Below are 20,732 nucleotides of genomic sequence, written 5' to 3' on the forward strand. Positions count from 1 at the left end.
ATCCAAGACAACGTTACCCCGTCAACACCCAATCGAGAGCAAGCCTGACCCCGCCCCCTCACCTCATGTTATTGGCTGAGAGGCCTCAGATGGGCGGGGTTGGCCGTGGGGTTGGGGAGGGCAGGGGGCGGGGAGGAGGAGGAAGGCGCTGGCGGGCAGTGATGGCGGCGGGTGATGGGGACGTGAAGCTAGGCACCCTGGGGAGTGGCAGTGAGAGCAGCAGCGACGGCAGCAGCGAGAGCCCAGGCGGCGCGGGAGCGGCAGCAGAAGGGGGCGGCTGGGCAGCAGCGGCATTGGCGCTTTTGACGGGGGGCGGGGAGATGCTGCTGAACGTGGCGCTGGTGGCGCTGGTGCTGCTGGGGGCCTACCGGCTGTGGGTGCGCTGGGGGCGGCGGGGTTTGGGCGCCGGGGCCGGAGCCGGCGAGGAGAGTCCCGCTGCCTCTCTGCCTCGTATGAAGAAGCGGGACTTCAGCTTGGAGCAGCTGCGCCAGTACGACGGGTCCCGCACCCCGCGCATCCTGCTCGCGGTCAATGGGAAAGTCTTCGACGTGACCAAAGGCAGCAAGTTCTACGGCCCGGGTGAGGAGGAGTTGGAAGGGGAGGGGGAAGACCTCCTGTAGCTCAAGTGCGACCCTCTTCCGATGGTGGGTGCCCCTAGGCACTGGGTTGGTTTGCCCAGCTCTCTCGATGTCTGAACCCCTGCGCCCTGGCTGCTGCACCTGGGACGGCGGGCCCCACACACAACCCCAGCAGCGGGCACTTACAGCTTTCCACCCTCCGAAGTCTGTGTTTCAGTGTTGCTAGCTCTCAGCTTTCATCTTTCTCTCATCCCTCCACGAAGCCTTTTCTTGTGCTGAATTTTTCAAAATACTTTTAGTTGTCGCCTGTCAAGCTGGCCCATAACCTTTCCTGAGCTTTCTGATTCCTGGGATAGGTGGGGGCAGGAGGGAGGAGAGATGTCTAAAGTACGGACCTGAAGTTGTACGCCAGGTAATTCACAGCTTTCCTTTCTTTACTCTTTTTAGCCACCGATCTCCCTTTTCCCTCTGCCATTCCCCATAAGGCCACGTTTAGGTACACGTAGTTAGAATTTCCTACCGTTTAGCTTGTGAAGTCTGGGCATATAAGCAACATTTCAGATTGTTTTTCTTTAAACCAGTTTTAGTATGGAGCCACTTTCCAAGATTAACCATGTATGTAGGATGTAGACAGACCAGAATGTAGATCTTAATAAAGACTGGCAAAGATATTCTCCCTGAGTTTTGGAGGTGGAGCTCAGATACCCCAGCAGGCGGGCCTGTCTGGTTTCTTTCTTTCTTTCTTTCTTTCTTTTTTTTTGTTTATCGTAGGAAGGCAAGTATTCAAATACATGTTGATAATGACTTACTGTGTTTTCACTGAGCAGAAAAAACTTAAAAAAGCTATAAATCCACACCCCAGTGCAAGGTTTCCACAAGTTAAAGGTTTTTAAAACTTTGCTTTCAGAGAACCGTGTATGTAGGGTCATTGGGTTAGAAACCCTTCTTTCTTCCATGTAGTTACAGCGTACATTTCAGATTATGCTAATAAACTTCAGTTCAGACTCATGGAACCTGTTGGTATACAATAAAATTGAGCAACATTGTACATCCTGGTTATGTAGTAATTAATTCTAAGCTTAAAAAAAAGTGACTACAATAAAAAATAAATAATAAAATTAGGGACCTAGGGTGACCTGTTATTCGAAAGAGTACATTCAAGCCTTAAAGTTAAGGGGGTTGGCAAGTCTAAAAACAAGTTGGTTTCCTTCTTGATTTAATCTGTTAGTACAGGAGATTTATTGGTACTTGTAAATATATACTTTTGGTTTTAGTGTTTGATGGCTGGAATATATTTTAAAGTGCTTTGGTTAAGTAAAATAGGAATAAGAAATTGGAGATTTTATGTGTTAAACTATTTAATTGCTCGGTTGCTTGTATTTTTGTGTGTACATCTACATTGAATTTAATTAAGTCATAGGTATCTTATAAAGTATTTGCTTCTGGTTATGTAAATATGAAAAACAGTTGTCTACCTACTTAACTCAGCTAAAACAGTTAATACTTTTTCTTAAGAATATGAGGGACAAGAAAATAGAGCCAAAGTAAAGTAACTAAACGGACAGACCAAATTAAATAGTTAATTTTTTTTTAAATCAAGGATTTACACAATATTTTGTACCTGAAGTTTTTTTCTTATTAATATTAAAAAGTGTATGCAATGATTAGAAATTGTGTACAGTTTTAGGTTTTTAATGTAGAGCTTACCCAACTAAAAGACCTGCTTTTGTAGCCCCTATCTAAACTGACAACGAAACAAAGTGTTAGTGCAAAGAAGCATATTAGTCCTCACACATTATGCTTTGCCACTATCTGCAAATAGCTAGAAAAGGTTATCCTGGACATAGTTTAGCAGCCTCCAGTGGCAAATGTTCTGCAACAGAAATTAAAAATTAAGAGTCATAGATATAACATAGATAGCCTTTGTGCAGCTTGAGCATTAAGGGGCTTCCTAGATAACACGGAGAAATCACTTTTAGGTTGGCTTCCACCAATTCCCAGGTCCTGATGAACAGCCTAAGAGTAATTAGTTATTTTATTCTAAGTATTTATTGTTCAACCTAGTAGAGATGTTTGGAACATTGTATTATGGAAAGGAACCTTGAAAGTAGACAGATCACCTATGGGCTTGAAATATGTTGACATTTCACATTAACAGATGTAGCACTTTTTCTAAAAGTCTTGAAGCCAAATTTCAGATATAAGTTTATTTTTGGTTTTAATTTTTATTTTCATCTTCAGTCATCTGAGCACTTTGAAGCAATTTTAGCCTGACAGTCTTAGGGCTAAGGAGCCAGAAAACCTCATTTCTTTGCCTAGCCAATATCTACTCCCATTTCACAATAATAGTTTTAGAGTTAAAGATTTTTTATTTTGTGAGGTTTTTCTATGTTGAAAATTCTATGTTGAAAAATTCTTAGTCATTTTTAAAGTTCAAGTTCTTAAAAAATTATTGACAATTTAGTGGAGTAAACACATGTTGGCAAACAACTGGCATTAACTACATTTGTCAGCATTAAATTTAGTAACAGTTCAGGCACTTGGCCAGCATGTGAGGAAAGTGATCAGGTAAGAAACAATGCATATGGGAGGAGAAAGAAAGTAAGATTTGTTAAGCACCTACTACATCAGATCCATTAATTTGTCATCTCCATGTTACTTCAGTGAGGTTAGTAAGTATTCTTGCCCTCAGATGGGGAGTCTGAGGTGCAGATGGGGAGTCTGAGGTACAGACATGACATTCAAATCCAGGTACATTTGACCACAAAGCCTATCTATACTAGTTCAGGTAAACTACATAATGGGATAAACTTGCAGAGAATCTTACTGTTGTTTTGATACCCTCTCCAGAGTCCCATAAGGATCTAAAGCCTCAAAGAAACACACTTGCATGGCTGTATGTTTGGCTGTCCAATATGGTAGCCACAAGCCACATAAGGCTTTTTAATTTTAAGTTAATTAAAATTAAGTATAATTAAAATTGAGTTCCTCCATCTCACTGGCCACATTTCCATTACTCAGTAGCCACATGGCTACCATATTAGTGCACTTTATAGAGAATTTCCATCTTACCAAAGAGTTCTTTTCAACAGCATTGATTCTAGAGGTCAAGGGAGGAGGAGGAGGAAACTCCATTTATTGAGCTTATTATCTCATTTAATTTTCAAACAGCCCTAGGAGATAAGTAATGTTCCCATTTTACAAATGTGGAAACTGAAACTCAAGGAGGTTTTACTCAAAATCACCTACTTAGTGGCAAAGCTAGAAATCAAACAGTATAATTGACTTCACATGCCATCCCATCCCATTGTATCACAACAAAATATAATTTCACACATTTCTAGAGTCATAATAGAGTAGGAAGACTGGAATAGATAGTATAATTCTAAATAACTTGATTAATATTACTACAGTGAAATTCTACCAAAGTAGTGTTTTTGTTTATTCTTTAGAATGGCAAACAATTATACAGTTGTATAATTTGTATAATAGTTTATTCTGCATTTCTGAAATTTAAATATATGGCTTTCCCCTTATTCCGTATAGTATTTTCTTTGACACAGACCAAAGCTGTATTTTCTCCAACTTCCCTTTAAATTCCACTGGAAAAGAAAAAGTCATATATAAAAGAAGTACCCCCATGAAAGGGGCACATGTACCTTTCAAGTGATTCTCCTCCTTTTTTAAATTTTATCTTCAGTATGTTAACTTTTATTTATAGTTTGCAAAATTACAGTTGAAGCAAGAGTTGCAGCATATTGACTAGGCTCAACCTGACCTCTTCCTTCGTGGATATCCTATTCACACTATCAGCTATCATCCCAGCTACTTGCTTTGAAGCCAACTGGGTCTGTTTGGACTAATGGCCATACACATCCATTACCTTTCAGTAAAATAAAAGAATCAGCTAAGTTGTCTAATGAATTTTGATACTCTGCTCAAATTTATACTAGTTATTTCTATAATACCTACTCTGAGTTCAGCATCATGCCCTTATTTTTAATCTTTGAGGGAATTGTATTTATGTTAAATACTAACATTAAGTATAAAAGGATAGCTGAAAGCCCATATGAAACCAGAATATGTTATTCATGCTGGAAGAAAATAGATTTAGTAACATCTAGAGTTAGCCATTCATGTTCTTTTAATAATTCTTTCAACAATCTGCGACATAGACCACCCCTCCCCTCTGTACGCATGACAGACATCACTAAATAACTTCTCTACCCTTCGAACCTGCATCATCTCAGGATAGCTAACATAGGATTTCATCTCCATATTAAATACTGAAAAGGAATTGCCTGTATTTCATTACAGTGTTGCTTAAATAAGATGTTGTGAAAAGTGAGTTAACTGAGTTTTCAAAACAGTTGAGTTCCTACCTGTGTGGAAATTTAGGAAAACAGACAATAAACTAGCATTCAGTATATAACTATGATTTATAGTTAAATATTTTATGAAAGAAATGAATAAGGTATGTAATAGAGGGTAAAAAAAGGACTTTGTTTAGAATAGGTGGTTAATAAAGATGTTTTATTTATATTAGTTTATCAAGAAAAGGGGGTTGATATTTAAGCAAAAACCTAAAGGAGTCAGCCATACAAAGATTGGGTGTGAGAATGTTTTGATGCCATCTAGCACTAGATCTAGAACTGATCATATCACATTAATCAGCAGAGAAAGAAACATCCTTAACCTTTACTGATTTTGAGATTTGACTTCAGCCTTTGTTTGGTTAGTATTACCTCAGTGTTTCTTTTTCCACCAGTCTGGTATGTTTTATTATTCCTCTGTAGATAAAACATATAACCACATTTTTTTTCATTGACTGTAATATCAACACTGTCTTTAAGCAGCTTAATCAGTTTATATGTTTTATCATTACTGATATATTTAGATTTCTATCATCTTATTTAGTAATTTATCTTTGGCATATGTTTCATTGCCTCCTTTTATCCACTTTTTTTCCTTCGCAGATTGAATTTTTTAATTCTTCCACTCTTTCTCCCTACTTATTTGGATATATTCTATTAACGATTCTTTTGGTGATTTCCTTAAAGTTTTTGCTATAGACACTATCCTTCTGAAGAACATAGGACTATTAGCCAAACATTTCTCTGTGAATTAAAAAAACTCTAAGACACTTTACTGCTGTTTGAGAGAATATTTATTTAATAAATATACAAAAGTACCATGCATACAAATGTGGATGGTGTCTCTTGAGATTCTGTAGTATATAGCCATATGTTGTGGCCCTGGTTTAGAAGGCTTTCACTCTATATGGGGTGCCTGGGTGGCTCAGTCGGTTGAGCATCTGACTTCACCTCAGTTTGTAATCTCACAGTTCCCGAGTTCGAGCCCCACATTGGGCTCTCTGCTGTCAGTGCAGAGCTCACTTGGAATCCTGTGTTCCTCCCTCTCTCTACCCCTTATCTGCTTGTGCATGTGTGCACACTCTCTCTCTTTGTCTCTCTCTCTCTCAAAAGTAATAAAAACAAAATCATTTAGAAAACTTTCACTCTAGTCCCTCCCTCATCCTATTTTCTATATTATTTCTATTAGACTTATAGTTCTGTATTTTTTCAAACTCCTCCCCCAAATTTATTAAAGTATTACCTATTTTTTATTGTCAGCCCTCATTTAAATTTACCAGCATAGTTACCATTTTCTTTATTCACTGTCATTTCTTGAATCTCATTACTTTGTTCAAGGTTCAGCTCTCATTTTAGTGAGGTATGTCCTATAGTTTTTTCATTGGTAGAAAAAAAGTTCTGGGGCACCTGGGTGGCTCAGTCGGTTAAGCATCTGACTTCAGCTCAGGTCATGATCTCATGGTTCATGGTTCAAGCCCTCTGTCAGGCTCTGTGCTGACAGCTCAGAGCCTGGAGCCTGCTTCGGATCCTGTGTCTTCCTCTCTCTCTGCCCCTCCCCTGCTCAAGCTCTGTCTCTCTCAAAAATAAATAAGTAAACATTTAAAAAAAAATTCTGTCTCTATATGCCCTTGTTCAGGAATAATAGTATAGGTTTAGTATATAAAATTGTAGATTGACCTTTATCTCAGATCTTCAATAATATTATGCCACTGTCTTCTATTTCTCTTTAAGTGCTTTGGGTAAATTGCATTCCTTTGATTAATCCGTTTTCCCATTTGTCTTTGGAGTGCCGCTCTTTTACTAGGATTTGTCAAGGTGGGGATTTGATTTTTTTTTTTTTAACATGTGCCACACTCTACTAAAATTTGAGGATGTGTGTCATCCATTTATTCTAGAAAATTTGAACTCATTATCTTCAATTATTGCCTCCCCCATTCTCTTTATTCATTCCTCTGGAACTCTTAGTAGGTACACATTAGCTTTTCGTTCTGTCGTTCATGTCTTTTAATCTTTCTTTATGTTCCATCTCTTAATTGCTTAAGAATTTTAGACAAACATACTATAGTTCTTTAATTTGTTTGTATTATTCTGGGGATGCCAGTTCTTGTATCTGCTGTATGTGCTCACTCCTCCATGGTGGTTTGTTTCTTCATGTAGTTTATAATTTTTACTGCAAAAACTTGTCTGCAGCAATTTTTTTTTGTTTTTTGTTTTTTTGTTTCTTGGGGTATTTTTTCTATGTTGTTCCTTAAGCCAACTGTATTTTTTGTTTGGTAATACATAGTTAAAATAGAAGAATTTACAGGGTATTAACAAACATATAAGTTGTTTCCAATCTTTTGTTAATACCTAGTGCTCCTGTAAATATTGATGTACATGTCCTTTTACACACATGAGTAAACTTATGAGGTAAATTCCTAGGGGGAGCCGGGGTGGCTCAGTTGGTCAAGCATCCGACTTCAGCCTAGGTCATGATCTCGTGGATCATAAGTTCAAGACCTGTATCAGGCTCTGTGCTGACAGGTCAGAGCCTGGAACCTGCTTCACATTCTGTGTCTCCCTCTGTCTTTGCCCCTCCTCCACTCATACTCTGTCTCTCAAAAATAAATAAACATTAAAAAACATTACTTAAGAAAGGAAAATTCTAGAAGTAAAATGACTGAGACTTAGGTTACAGGATATTTTTTGTTTGCGTACTTTATTTCCGAATTGCCCTCCAGAGAAATTGGACCAATTTACACTTCATGGAAATGCCTATTTCTCACTCCTTTGCCAAAAAATGCAATATCAAACTTCCTGGTCTTTGTCAATCTGAGAAGTTAGAATGGTATCTCAATATTGTTTTAATTTACATTTCTCTTTTTTAGTGAGGTTGGCTACCTTTAGAATTTTGAGTCATTTATGTTTCCTTTCCTACAAATTATGTGTTCATATATTCTTTGCTACAGTTTTTCAATCATGGTATTGGTCTTTTCCCAGAGATCTTAGGTGTTTTTTAAAAAGTGAATCAGGGGCGCCTGGGTGGCGCAGTCGGTTAAGCGTCCGACATCAGCCAGGTCACGATCTCGCGGTCCGTGAGTTCGAGCCCCGCGTCGGGCTCTGGGCTGATGGCTTAGAGCCTGGAGCCTGTTTCCGATTCTGTGTCTCCCTCTCTCTCTGCCCCTCGCCCGTTCATGCTCTGTCTCTCTCTGTCCCAAAAAATAAATAAACGTTGGGAAAAAAAAATTTTTTTTTTTAAAAAATAAAAAGTGAATCAAAAGTGAATCAATCTTAGCTGCAAACGTTTTTCCTAGTTTATTTGTCTTTATACTTTATGGTGTTTTTTCTAAGCCACAGAAATTTTTGGTTTTATGTATTCAAATTTATCTTCTTTCTATGGCTGCTGAGTTTATCATAAGTTAAAGGTTTTTTGCACTAAAAAGGTTATTTTTTTAAATACGTAGTTTTTTAAAGTACTTCTATGGTTCGGGTTTTTTAGTTCCATTTGGAATTTGTTTTAAGATGTGAAATAAGGATTTTTTTTTTTTACAGAAAGCTATGCAGTTACCCCAACACTATTTATAGAATATTTTTCCCCAACACTTGCAGTATTACCTTTACTGTTCACTAAATTCCAATAGCTAATTAAGTCCTATTTTTAATATAATAATTATATAATAATATGGGGCGCCTAGGTGGCTCAGTCAGTTAAGTGTCCAACTTCAGCTCAGGTCATGATCTTGCAGGCCCCACATCGGGCTCTGTGCTGATGGTCAGAGCCTGGGTCCTGCCTGCTTCAGATTCTGTGTCTCCCTCTCTCTGCCCCTCCTCCACTCGTGCTCTGTCTCTATCTCAAAAATAAATAAACTTTTTAAAAAATTATATAATAATATAATCATTTAAGATGCTATTTTTTCACCTTAGGCTTCTCATCCTATGAAGGCTGTGTTAAACTCAGTCTCCATTCCAACATCTGGCATAGGCCTGAAGTTTTAATTTTTCAGTCTTCCCTGTCCCCACCCTAAGCCATAAGGGAGGGCCAAGGCCACTGAGCTCAACCCACAGTATGGTTGACAGCCTTCTAGTTTGAATTTCAGAAGCAAGATTGAGTTAAGGAAAGTATTTTACCTGCCTAAAATGGGAGGAGGCCAAACTAGATTCTTTCCCCATTTTATACCAATGCCTTTAAGATTTGCCCAATGTTAAATGTTGGTGAAGCCTCTAGAACCCAGTTATCTTGGCTTCTTGAGAGGTATTCTTTCATTTTCACCACACTACCTTCTCTCTAAAAGTCTTGGGACTTCCTAAATATAAGTATAAAAAATTAATATTTATTACTTGGATTTCTTTCAGTCACTTTTACATATTGCTTCATTTGTTCCTAGGCCCGTTGTAATCTTATTTGGAATACATTACTCAATACAACTATAATTAGGTTTGTTTTTTTTTTAAGTTGCTTTAGTAATCACAAAAGACTATTGTCAAAACAGGCCAGAAAACTAGGCTGTTTATAAACTTTAATGAATTAAAGTTTGTCCCTGAGACTATGGTTGTTATACAATGGAAATAACTGAAATATTCATTGTAGAATTTTCTCCTCTTCATAAATACTAATGTAGCTATGTAGTCATTCTAAGAATCACAGTTATGTTACATACTTTAGATATTTAGTTCTTCCTGGAATTTTCTGTTCATTGCATTATTCTTTAAAACATTTTCTTACAGTGGCCATATGTTTTTCCTTTTTCAAAAAAATGTTACCCGTTCTACCTGATCATATTAAAGTAAGCAGTTTCAGGATTCACTAACTAGTAGATTTATTGAATTTTGAACTTGAAAAATCTGTGCCACAGTTATGTTAACTCTTAAAGAGTATTAATGAAATCTGAATTCTAGTATAATGTCATTTTGATGTATTTAACATTATCTTTAAAAGAAGAGTTATTTGGGGGCACCTGAGTGGCTCAGTTGGTTAAGCATCTGACCTCAGCTCAGGTCATGATCTCACGGTTTCTGGTTTCAAACCCCACGTCAGGCTCTGTGCTGACAGCTCAGAGCCTGGAGCCTGCTTCAGATTCTGTGTGTCCTCTCTCTGTCCCTCCCCAGCTCACACCCTGTCTCTCAAAAATAAAATAAACATTATAAAATATTTTTTTTAATAAAAGATTTATTTTTTAAATGATGTCCTAGAATGTTTGTTACATAAGTACATTTAAGAGAAACTGCCTTGGTTGAATTGCTGTTCATTTTTGGTAGCAAGAATTTTCTTCAAACATCCACTTTTTTTTTTTTTTTTTAACATTTATTCATTTTAGAGAGACAGAGCGAGAGCAGGGGAGGGAAGGGCAGAGAGAGAGGGAGACAGAAAATCCAAAGCAGGCTCCAGGCTCTGAGCTGTCAGCACAGAGCCCAATGTGGGGCTCAAACTTATGAGCTGTGAGATAATGACCTTAGCCGAAGTTGGATGCTTGACCGACTGAGCCTCCCAGGCATCCCTGCAAATCCACTTTTATATCAGCATTATATTGTAGTCTATGATAAAGCAACAGAATATAACTCCCTTAGTTATTACTGAGATGTTAATGTAAAAATGAACCCTTAATAGTCAAAATAACATTAGTTTATATAAGTTGGCCTTTATTATTATTTTTTTTACAAATTATACCTAAAGGCTTAATACCATTAAAATTTGTTTTCCTTGGGTAACTCTATGTTATTTTAGTGTAATAGGTAGCCAAGTATGGTTATCAAAATATTGGAATCAGTAACTTTTATGTTTGTTGTGTAAAGGGGTAGTGGAATGGCAGGTATTTCTGGCTTCTCAGATAATGCTTCTGGTTGTATTATAAATGCAGAGAAATGTACTTTAGTTAGACCTCATATCCTCCTTTCTCTGAGCAATGCATCCAATTCCAATTCTAGTTTTTAATGTTATGTTCTTTATGATCTTACAGGAAAAACTAAACTAGTCTAAAAAGACCTTTTCATAAGTTAAATGCTTCCTGAGGGAAGAAGACCGCTTAATATAGTTTAGAGAGTGAAGAAGTATGTTAATCACTGAATCATTCTTTTCTGTTCAAGAGTTAATAAAACATCATTTTGCCTAGAAATAGGCTTGATTTATTAACTGTTGATTCAAGTTCGCTCTTACTAAGTCGACATCTAAAATCAAAAAAAGAACGTGTTTTATGAAGTTTTGTTTTTACATTAATTTAGCATTGAGGTCTCCTTAGAAAAGTTGGCAGAGAATTTTATAAGAGAATGCATTGGTATATATTAATATACTCAGAGATGGAAGATTTTTTGTTTTTATAATGATCATCTTCTCTCTTTTATAATTCAGATAAGTTTTATGGTTTATACTCTTAAGTACTTTGAAGTAGATTGACTTTTGCAGGCCAGGAAGATAAATATTACAACAAAATGATAAGAAAAGGTGTTGATGTATATAGCTTTCTTGTTAATTCTCTTTTGATTTAATAGGTGTTCTAAAATATCTATTCCCCTGAAATTTTGTAATTAATGGAAATGCTCCAATTTTCAGGTGTCACTCCACCTTTGGGTTTGTGGATCCTCTGTGTGTTTTCTGAAGGTGGACTATATTTGGAGTAGTTAGAAAAGCAGATGGGGCACTTGGGTGGCTCAGTCGGTTAAGCTTCCTACTTCGGCTCATGGTTCGGGAGTTCGAGCCCTGTGTCAGGCTCTATGCTGACAGCTAGTTCAGAGCTTGGAGCCTTTCTTCAGATTCTGTGTCTTCCTCTCTCTCTGTCCCTCCCCTGCTTGCGCTGTTTCTCTTTCTCTCTCTCTCTCTCAAAAATAAATAAAACATTAAAAAATTTTTTTTAAAAGAAAAGTGGAAATAGTACTTCCTAAGTCTGCTGGTAATTTTAAGCAAGTCACTGAATGCCTCTGCTTCTGTTCATCTGCCAAGTGAGGAGGGCAAAAATTGTTCCTTTTACTTTGCAAGACTATGAGAGTAAAGTCACATGCTAGAAAATTCTTTAAATGGTTGACTATCATTTTACATTTGTAGTTCTTTACAGCCTTGATCAGCTTTACTTTTTCTTTTGTGTGTGACTCGTCGCTGTTTTAAGTTTGTCAGCATTAAGGGGATATATAATGTTTATAGATTACTTTGTCATCATTGTCGTTCCTCAAGAAAAAAAAATCACACTGGTTCTCTCTGTCTATCTATCGCCTCCATCTCCAGAGAAGCAGCTAGTGCCACAAAGCATGTGGAGTTATGCAAAAAAAAATAAATAAACCCACACAACTGCTTTAAGATGAGGGCTACTTTTCTTTTCCCTAGGGACTATTCTTGCTTAATTTTATTTTTTTATTTTTTATGTTTGTTTATTTAAAAAGAATTTTTTTAACATTTATTTATTTTTTGAGAGACAGAGAGTGTGAATAGGGGAGGGGCAGACAGACAGGGGGCGTCACAGATTCCAAAGCAGGCTCCAGGCTCTGAGCTGTCAGCACAGAGTCCGACATGGGGCTCAAACTCAGGAACCATGAGGTCATGACCTTAACTGAAGTCAGACACTTAACCAATTGAGCCAGCTCAGGTGCCCCTAATGTCTACTTATTTTTGAGAGAGAGAGGCAGAGTGCGAGCGAGGGTGAGGCAGAGAGAAAGGGAGACAGAATCTGAAAATCCAGTCTAGGAGCTGTCAGCACAGAGCCCGACTCAGGGCTCAAACTCACGAACCCCGAGATCATGACCCGAGCCAAAGTCGGACACTTAACCGACTGAGCCACCCAGGCTCCCCTGTTCTTGCTTAATTTTAAAAGTTCACATTGCTCTAAAATAAATAATTCCAGGGGCGCCTGGGTGGCTCAGTCGGTTAGGCGTCCGACTTCGGGCTCAGGCCTTGATCTTGTGGTCCGTGAGTTTGAGCCCGCGTCGGGCTCTGTGCTGACTGCTCAGAGCCTGGAGCCTGTTTCAGATTCTGTGTCTCCCTCTCTCTCTGACCCTTCCCCATTCATGCTCTGTCTCTCTCTGTCTCAAAAATAAACAAATGTTAAAAAAAATTTTTTTTTAAGAAATAATTCCAATTTAAGGAAATTTGGATTTTACTGTGTAAATAGAAATAATATTGAATTTCTTTCTCTTAAATGGTTAATACCCTTTTCAATGACAAGTGAAATAGTGGGCAATAATTTGAAGGTTATTAATGTTGACCCATTGTAAAAAGTGTTTCATTTTCTTATATAGAACACAAATTTAAAAGTATAAATTGGTAGTCTAAGTGTATGCCAATAGGAAAATGATTAAATTTTAGGTATATCCATTCAGTAAGAAAATATATAACAATTAAATGGTAATTGTGAATGTCACCTAATATTAAGTAGCAATATGGAGAATACTTAGGAACAGGAAAATAGAATAAGAAAGTGCTTTACTGGAAGGATTATCTTAATTTTCATGTTAATGTATCTGTACCTATTGCGAATGCCACTTCTGGTTCCGTGCCATGAACTTTTCAGAGTATGTTTCTTATACTCAGTGAACTTTATAGTCCAACGCTTTCTATAATTCAAATTAATTTTCATAAGTTTTTAGATTTTTGTCTATTTAAGTAGATTTTTGAATTCTCTCAAATGTACAGATACTTTCTGACACATAATCTTCAATTTCCTAAATGCTTTCAAATATGAATATGGGTATAATCATTACTCTGTTTATTTAAAAAGCAAGAAATTTCCAGGTTTTTCTTCTAGTTTACTTCTCATTAGAAAAGATTTTGTTTTGTTAACTGAACAGTAAGCTCTCTAACTGACCACTCTGTTGCTCATAATAGTTAAGCTAGTAATTCTGGTTTTAAAATTATTTTCACTAAATTACCTTTGTCATGTATGGATAACTATAGCCTCAGGAAAGAAAATTTTTTTCTATTGTAAAATTAGGAATTTTAGAAATCTTATTTATTAGCACTTGATTTTTAAAAAAAATATTTAAGTAACCTCTACACCTAACATGGGGCTCAAAGTCACATATTCTTATGGCTGAGCCAGCCAGGTACCACCTATTAGCATTTAAATTTTTACTTAATTTAATTTAGTTTACTGATTTTATTTTAGAGAGCATGAGTGGGGGAGAGGGGCAGAGGGGAGAGAGAGAGATTTTTATTATAAAAAGAATTTCTTAACGAATATATAACCAAAATCAGAAAAAGACCCATTAAGTTCAGAGAACAAACTAATGGCTGACATTGAGGAGATTGCCAAAATTCGTAAAGTGGGGTGACAGATACAGGCTTCCAGTTATGGAATGAATTCATCACAGGGATGAAAGGTACATCATAGGGAATATAGTCAGTAGTATTGTAGCAGTGTCATATGGTGACAGATGGTAGCTGTACTTGTGGTGAGCACAGCATAATATATAGACTTGTCAAATCACTATGCTATATACCTGAAACTAATATAATATTATGTGTCAACTGTACTTCAATTAAAATAATAATAATTTTTTAAATAGCCAGACTACCAGTTACATGAAGTAAAATTTTTTCCTCCATTCCCCAGAAAAGGTTGCCACTGTTAAGTGTTTGGTCTGTATTCTAACTGGTGTTTTTCATGCATATACAAACACATGTAGAATGTGCATACATGTGTATTCTTTTTTTAATTCAAAGCAAATCATGCTATATATATACATATACACACGCACACATACTCTTCTGAATTGCTGTTTTTAGTTACTCTATCATGGACTTCTGTGTGTGTCTGTACATATAGAGATATCTCCTTCTTTTTGATAGTTATGTAGTATTATTCCATTAAGTTAATGTACTGTAATTTAACCAATTTCTTGATATGGAAAATTAGGTTGTTTTGGTTTTGTTTATTTGTTTTAAATAACAAGTGTCTTTTTTGTCATAAATTTGAGCGGAGATTTTGCTTACTATAAATGAATCTGTTTAAAGTAAAGGATCAAAATCTAGTTAATCCTTATTTGGAATTGCAGCTAATATTTTGGAAGAAACTTTCGTTTCTACTTTATGCCAGGCACTGTGCTAGGCACTGAGGATACTGAGATGAGTAATACAATTGCCACTCTCAAGCACAGACTTTGGGAATGGCTCACTGCTGTCAGCATATAAATCATGCCATTCCTTTCTAGGGAAGTGGTTCTTAATTCCCTGGACAAAATGCTAATCATTTTATGTCAGTCAGAGGAACTGTTCCTATAGCCATGTCTCCTGTTTCCCAAGAGCCTTGACAAATGACAACCATTGTTTAATGACTTTTCATAGTTTATATAGGTAATTGTGAATATATTCTGGTAGTCTGGTGATATTTATTTTGAAAATGGGCCATATTTCTGGTAAAACATTCAGCAAAGATATGTTGAACATCTACGTGTGTTGTGCACTGAGCTAGTCACTGGAGGTGCAAAGATGGTACAGTCTCTGCTCTCATACAACCCTACTTTGGATTAGAGGAAGAAAATGTTTTAGATCCACAATTCATTTGGGTCTTTACCAAGTACTTATCTAGTGGATATTCTGTTTTATTTTTAGATGCCACAATTAATTAACACAAATCAATAAAGCATTATCTCCCCTCAAACAAACCAGTTTCCAAACCTAATTGCTTAAGTTTTCTCTTCTCCCTAATACCTTGTAGTCTTCAACTTTGAATACAAGTTTTGAGGTATCTGAAATTTAAGTTTTAAATTTTCAATGAAAAACTTAATTTTGTTCTAAAGGTAGATCTCCAAGAAGTTTCTTCTCATTGTCTAGTATCTATCTGTGCATGTTTTGAAGTTAAGGCTGTGTACCAAATATGAGTCATTATGAGGTTTCTTTTATTTGACCTTTTCCTTTGAGACATTCTAAAATATTGTTAAGGTTGGGGCGCCTAGGTGGCTCAGTTGGTTAAGTGCCCGACTGCGGCTCAGATCATGATCTCACAGTTCGTGAGTTTGAGCCCTGCAGCAGGCTCTCTGCTGTCAGCTCAGAGCCTGCTTCAGATCCTCTGTCTCCCTCTCTCTCTGGCCCTACCCAGCTCTCCCTCTCTCTCTGGCCCTACCTAGCTCTCCCTCTCTCTGGCCCTACCCAGCTCATGCTTTCTCTCTCTCTCTCTCAAAAATAAACAAACATTAAAAAGATAATAATAATAAACAAAATATTGTTAAGATGATGTCAATAATTTCTTTTTTTCCCCCAGCTGGTCCATATGGAATATTTGCTGGTAGGGATGCCTCCAGAGGACTGGCGACATTTTGCCTAGATAAAGATGCACTTAAAGATGAATATGATGATCTCTCAGACTTGAATGCTGTACAAATGGAGAGTGTTCGAGAATGGGAAATGCAGTTTAAAGGTACCTTCATTTTCTTGGGTTCTTTGGAAATATTAATTTATGGCCAAAGAAAGTATATACTATTTCACTTCTTTAAGAAACCTAAGGATATATTTTCACCACCATCATTATTTGATGATAAAAATAGCAAAATTTGAAAATGGTTGTTACATATTAGTTAAAAATCCATTTTTAAAAATTGAGTTGTTACCAACTGTAAGTCTAACAAATTGTGACACCTTTAGTCTTATAAGGCTTTTTAAGTAAGACATAGTATTTTTAAATATAGGCTTCTATTTAAAACTGAATTCATTATGGATATTGATACTATAATTTATTCTAAAATGATTTTACTGATCTTACTCTCAAAACTATAAAGAAAAAATGTCATTCCCCTTTATTATACCCTCATGGCATCAGTTAATACCTCTTGACAGCTGTGACACTCCAGACAGCTATTTATGTGACCTATACATCCCTTGGAAACAGTTCTGGCTTCTTGGCATTTGAACTGGTTCTACTGTATGAGGTAGTCCTCCTGTCTTCTCCTTCTGGTTTGTCAGTTAATTCACTTAACCTAGTTCAAATTCCTGACCAAAAAATGACTAAATATGTATCACCTTGGACATTATAGTGTTCTAAATTAAGTACTGGTAACCTAAAACAAGGAATATTAACAGAGATGTAAGAAGAGAGTTTGCTAGGAGAAAGAATAATGGTATGACTGGGGCCACACACTGAGTTCTCAAAGAACACAGGATAATGAGTAACAAATGACTTTGCATCTCATTTGGTTTATTTTCTTGGAGACTACTAGCAGATGTCCCATTTTCTCCCAAGAATATTTTCTAGTTGGATCTACTTAGCATGATCTCTAAGTGATTCTGATGAAATGTCCTTGGTTAAGAGCTGGTAGAATGGAACACTTTTCCTGGTAAAGCACAGTCCCCAAGCTTTGTAAATTCCCTAATCCTGTTTTCTTTTGTTCAAGCCTTACATGAATACAAAGACCAGCCAAGGTGAGCAATAGGATCAATTTAGCTTATTCGATATAATTTTAAAAGAGGTGAACACCTTCCCTGCTGCGTAATGGAATAGTAAAACAAATTTGATCACTACTGATTTTCTTTTGATGTATTTTTCAGAAAAATATGATTATGTAGGCAGACTCCTAAAACCAGGAGAAGAACCATCAGAATATACAGATGAAGAAGATACCAAGGATCACAATAAACAGGATTGAACTTTGTAAACAACCAAAGTCAGGGGCCTTCAGAACTGCAATTCTTACTCCCTTTCACAGAATGTCCAGCGTCTTTGGGTTTGGTTCACCTGCTGCAAAAAACATTCAACAGATTGTATACAAGCTAAATGAGTCTCACTTTGAAGATTTGAATACTAGACATTATTTATGCTGCCAACCTCATTTGTTGCAGTTGTTTGTAATGTCTGGTGGGGCTTCATCATCCTGAAAAGGAGGAAACAGGGACTTTTTTAAAGAGCAAGAAAGTCACAAGGTTACTATTCCCTCTCTCCCTCCTTCCCTCCCTCCCTCCTATTTTTTTTTTTTTTAAATCAAAGACAACCAGATATGTATTTGCTACTTAAGTGTACAAATCTCCTCAAAAACAGCAAGAGATTCATGTGCTGTGTTTTTGTTATAGCTCTGAGGGAGGAGACCTAGGCAGGAGAGGTTGGGGGTGCACATCAATTTGAGTAGTTTAGATTATTGAAACATTAAAATGTGAATTCTCAAACTTTTCTTTTTGGGTTTTGTCAGGAAAAAGGAAAAAACCCTGCTAAGAAATCTTTGGAAATTAGGAGAAGGGATTTCAAGTGGATCTAAGTCAAAGTTAATTCCCAATAGTAAGATCATTTGAAACTAGTTTTTATCCCTTCCCTTCCCCTAGATCAAATCAATATTAATTGTGCCTTATTTCACTTACATAGACTTGAATTATTTTTAGGGAAAGCCCCTATGTGAATTCAGAAGTCATTACAAGCAGCATTGAGACTGAAGTTGGAATATTCTGTTGACTGCAAAACTTTGATGTCATTCTGTGTACATAGAATGTAAAAGGAATATTCAGTGTTACTGCCACATATGTTAATATACACAAACTTAATTAGCATTGTAATGGCCAAATGCATTCCCTCATGCTTTTTCTCTTTTAAAAAAAAAAATCAAAAATCAAATCAACAACTTTGTCCCCCAACAGCTGCCTAATTTTAGGAGTCTGACCCTCACATCTCATTGGTGTGGGTGCATGGGGCTGTGGTATGGATGTTGTATGGGTGCGTCTGAATGTGTGTGAGAGCGCCTTGGAAAGGACTCTGCAGATACTGTAAATACCAGTACCATTTTAATAAAGCATGTACAATAAACCAAAATAAGCTTGAGTTGGACTTTATATATAAACTGTAAGCCCAGTGCATTATGATATGGTAGTCAGGATTAGGCATTTGATTCAAGATAAGGAAAAGTCTTGGAAATGAAAAGCAGGCACTGGTTAACCAACTTGTACACATTGTACCACATTCACTGTAACTTTAGGAAGAAATTCCACTTTGTGGAACATTCTCGAGATCTGAGATTATTCAGGTAAGAATTGATATATAAAAATGTACATATTTTGACTTTATATTTTGATGCTGGCTATACTAGAAGTAATAGCACCCAGGTGATAGTTACTGAACACAAAATAATAAAGGGTATTACACTGATAAGTACTGAATTCTTCTATTCATTTGAAAAAGCCCTTATGAAAAGCCCTGCATATTCTGCATATGTCAGTTACTTGATTTCATTGAGACTATTTAGGTTCTTGGTTACACCAAAAACTTAACAAGTCGCCCATTAAAGTCACCAAGTTAAAGAAGAGGTTTATTCTACTTTATGAATATAACATATGCAAAAGCCGTCAAAGAAAGGGGAAATTTAAATTGCAATAATAAGCTAAAGTATGAAAAATACTGCATTCTATTATATTCAGTCTTGGGATGTTTTATAGAAAATAATGATCTTTAGCCAAATCTTTGCTGAAGACTGGTTGTAAAGACTGAAGAATATTGGTAAATGGTTTGTGTGTTTTTTATGTAAAATATTTTATAAAATTTGCTAACATACATGTCCTCTGTAGTAAACATATAAATATATATATGTGTGTGTGTGTGTATATATATATACATATATATACATATACATACACACACACACACATACACACATATAAGTTTGAGCCTGAAGTTCAGAAATAAATCTGCACTTGTGAATAGAGAAACCCTAAATATCCATGCAGTAAAAATGATACAGTCTGTTAAGAAAATTGAGTAATTTGTGTTTTGGACTTGAAATAAACTTATATAGACAATTCCTCAATTTCAGTTGAGTGTTTCTCATTCTCAGGTAGTTTGCTGGGTAGTCTTAGAGTAAGGAGATAGAAGCTGTGGTGGTATTTTTGCTGCTGTTTTCCCCTTAGACTCTATTTCCCTAACTTTGCTGATTATTAGAACCACTTGAAGTACTTAAAATGCACATCAGACCAAACCTACTACACACTGAGCCATAATTGAAAGAAAATGGGTCTCAGACTCTTGCTTTGTTTTGTTTTTAATTTTATTTTAGAGAGTGAGGGAGCACGAGCAGGGGAGAGGGACAGAAGAAATGAGAGAATCTCAAGCAGGCTCCATGCTCAGCGCAGAGCCTGACTCAGGGCTTGATCCCATGACCCCATGATCATGACCTGAGCCAAAACCAGGAGTCACGCTCAATGGACTGAACCACCCAGGCACCCCTCAGACTTCACTCGTAAGAAGTCCATGGTAATTCTTGTGGTTAGGCACATCTGAGAAACACTACACTAATCATTTCAAGTTATATTGTCCATCTTTGACATCCACTTGAACTTACTCTTCGATAAATTTAGTCTTGATTTCCTGTATTCGGTTTCATATTCCCTAAAGTTTCTCAGTTACATATCAGGAGATTCCACATAAAAATCTAATGTGATTTTTTTTAAACATTGTTTTTATTCAGATTTTTATCTTCTGATAGTATCTCAAAGTTGGCATGTTTCTCAAAATCTATACTGTGTGTACTAGTCAGTTTCTCTCCATTAGGAAACGAACCTATTCAGACAACAGATAAGTTTTTAAACCTTGACTGTGAGGGGTGCCTGTGTGGCTCGGTTACACGTCCAACTTCGGGTCGGTTAATGATCTTGCACTTCACAAGTTGGAGCTCCGCATTGGGATCTGTACTGACAGCTCAGAGCCTGGAACCTGCTTCGGATTCTGTGTCTCCCTCTCTACCCTTCCCCTGCTCACGCTCTTATCTCTCAAAAATAAAACATTAAAAAAAAAATCTTGACATTAGTGAAGTCTACGTCATGTTTTCCTGACAATAATGCTACCTGCCTTTTTTGAAATCTGCAGACTCCAACACTTACACCGACCTCTACCTATAATCTGAAAGCTGAAGTTAGTATATT

At 36.7% G+C, this 20,732-nt stretch overlaps 1 protein-coding gene across 1 annotated transcript; it reads left to right on the forward strand.

Moving 5' to 3' along the window:
* Positions 1-128: 128 nt before the first annotated feature.
* Positions 129-18,633, forward strand: PGRMC2 (progesterone receptor membrane component 2). Its single transcript, XM_047856730.1, has 3 exons — positions 129-579; positions 16,108-16,263; positions 17,388-18,633. Exons 1-3 carry the CDS (start codon positions 162-164, stop codon positions 17,483-17,485), a joined length of 672 nt encoding a protein of 223 aa, XP_047712686.1. The 5' UTR covers positions 129-161; the 3' UTR covers positions 17,486-18,633.
* Positions 18,634-20,732: the final 2,099 nt, after the last annotated feature.

The sequence above is a fragment of the Prionailurus viverrinus genome, chromosome B1 (genome assembly GCF_022837055.1).
Source record: "Prionailurus viverrinus isolate Anna chromosome B1, UM_Priviv_1.0, whole genome shotgun sequence".
NCBI classification, from domain to species: Eukaryota; Metazoa; Chordata; class Mammalia; order Carnivora; family Felidae; genus Prionailurus; species Prionailurus viverrinus.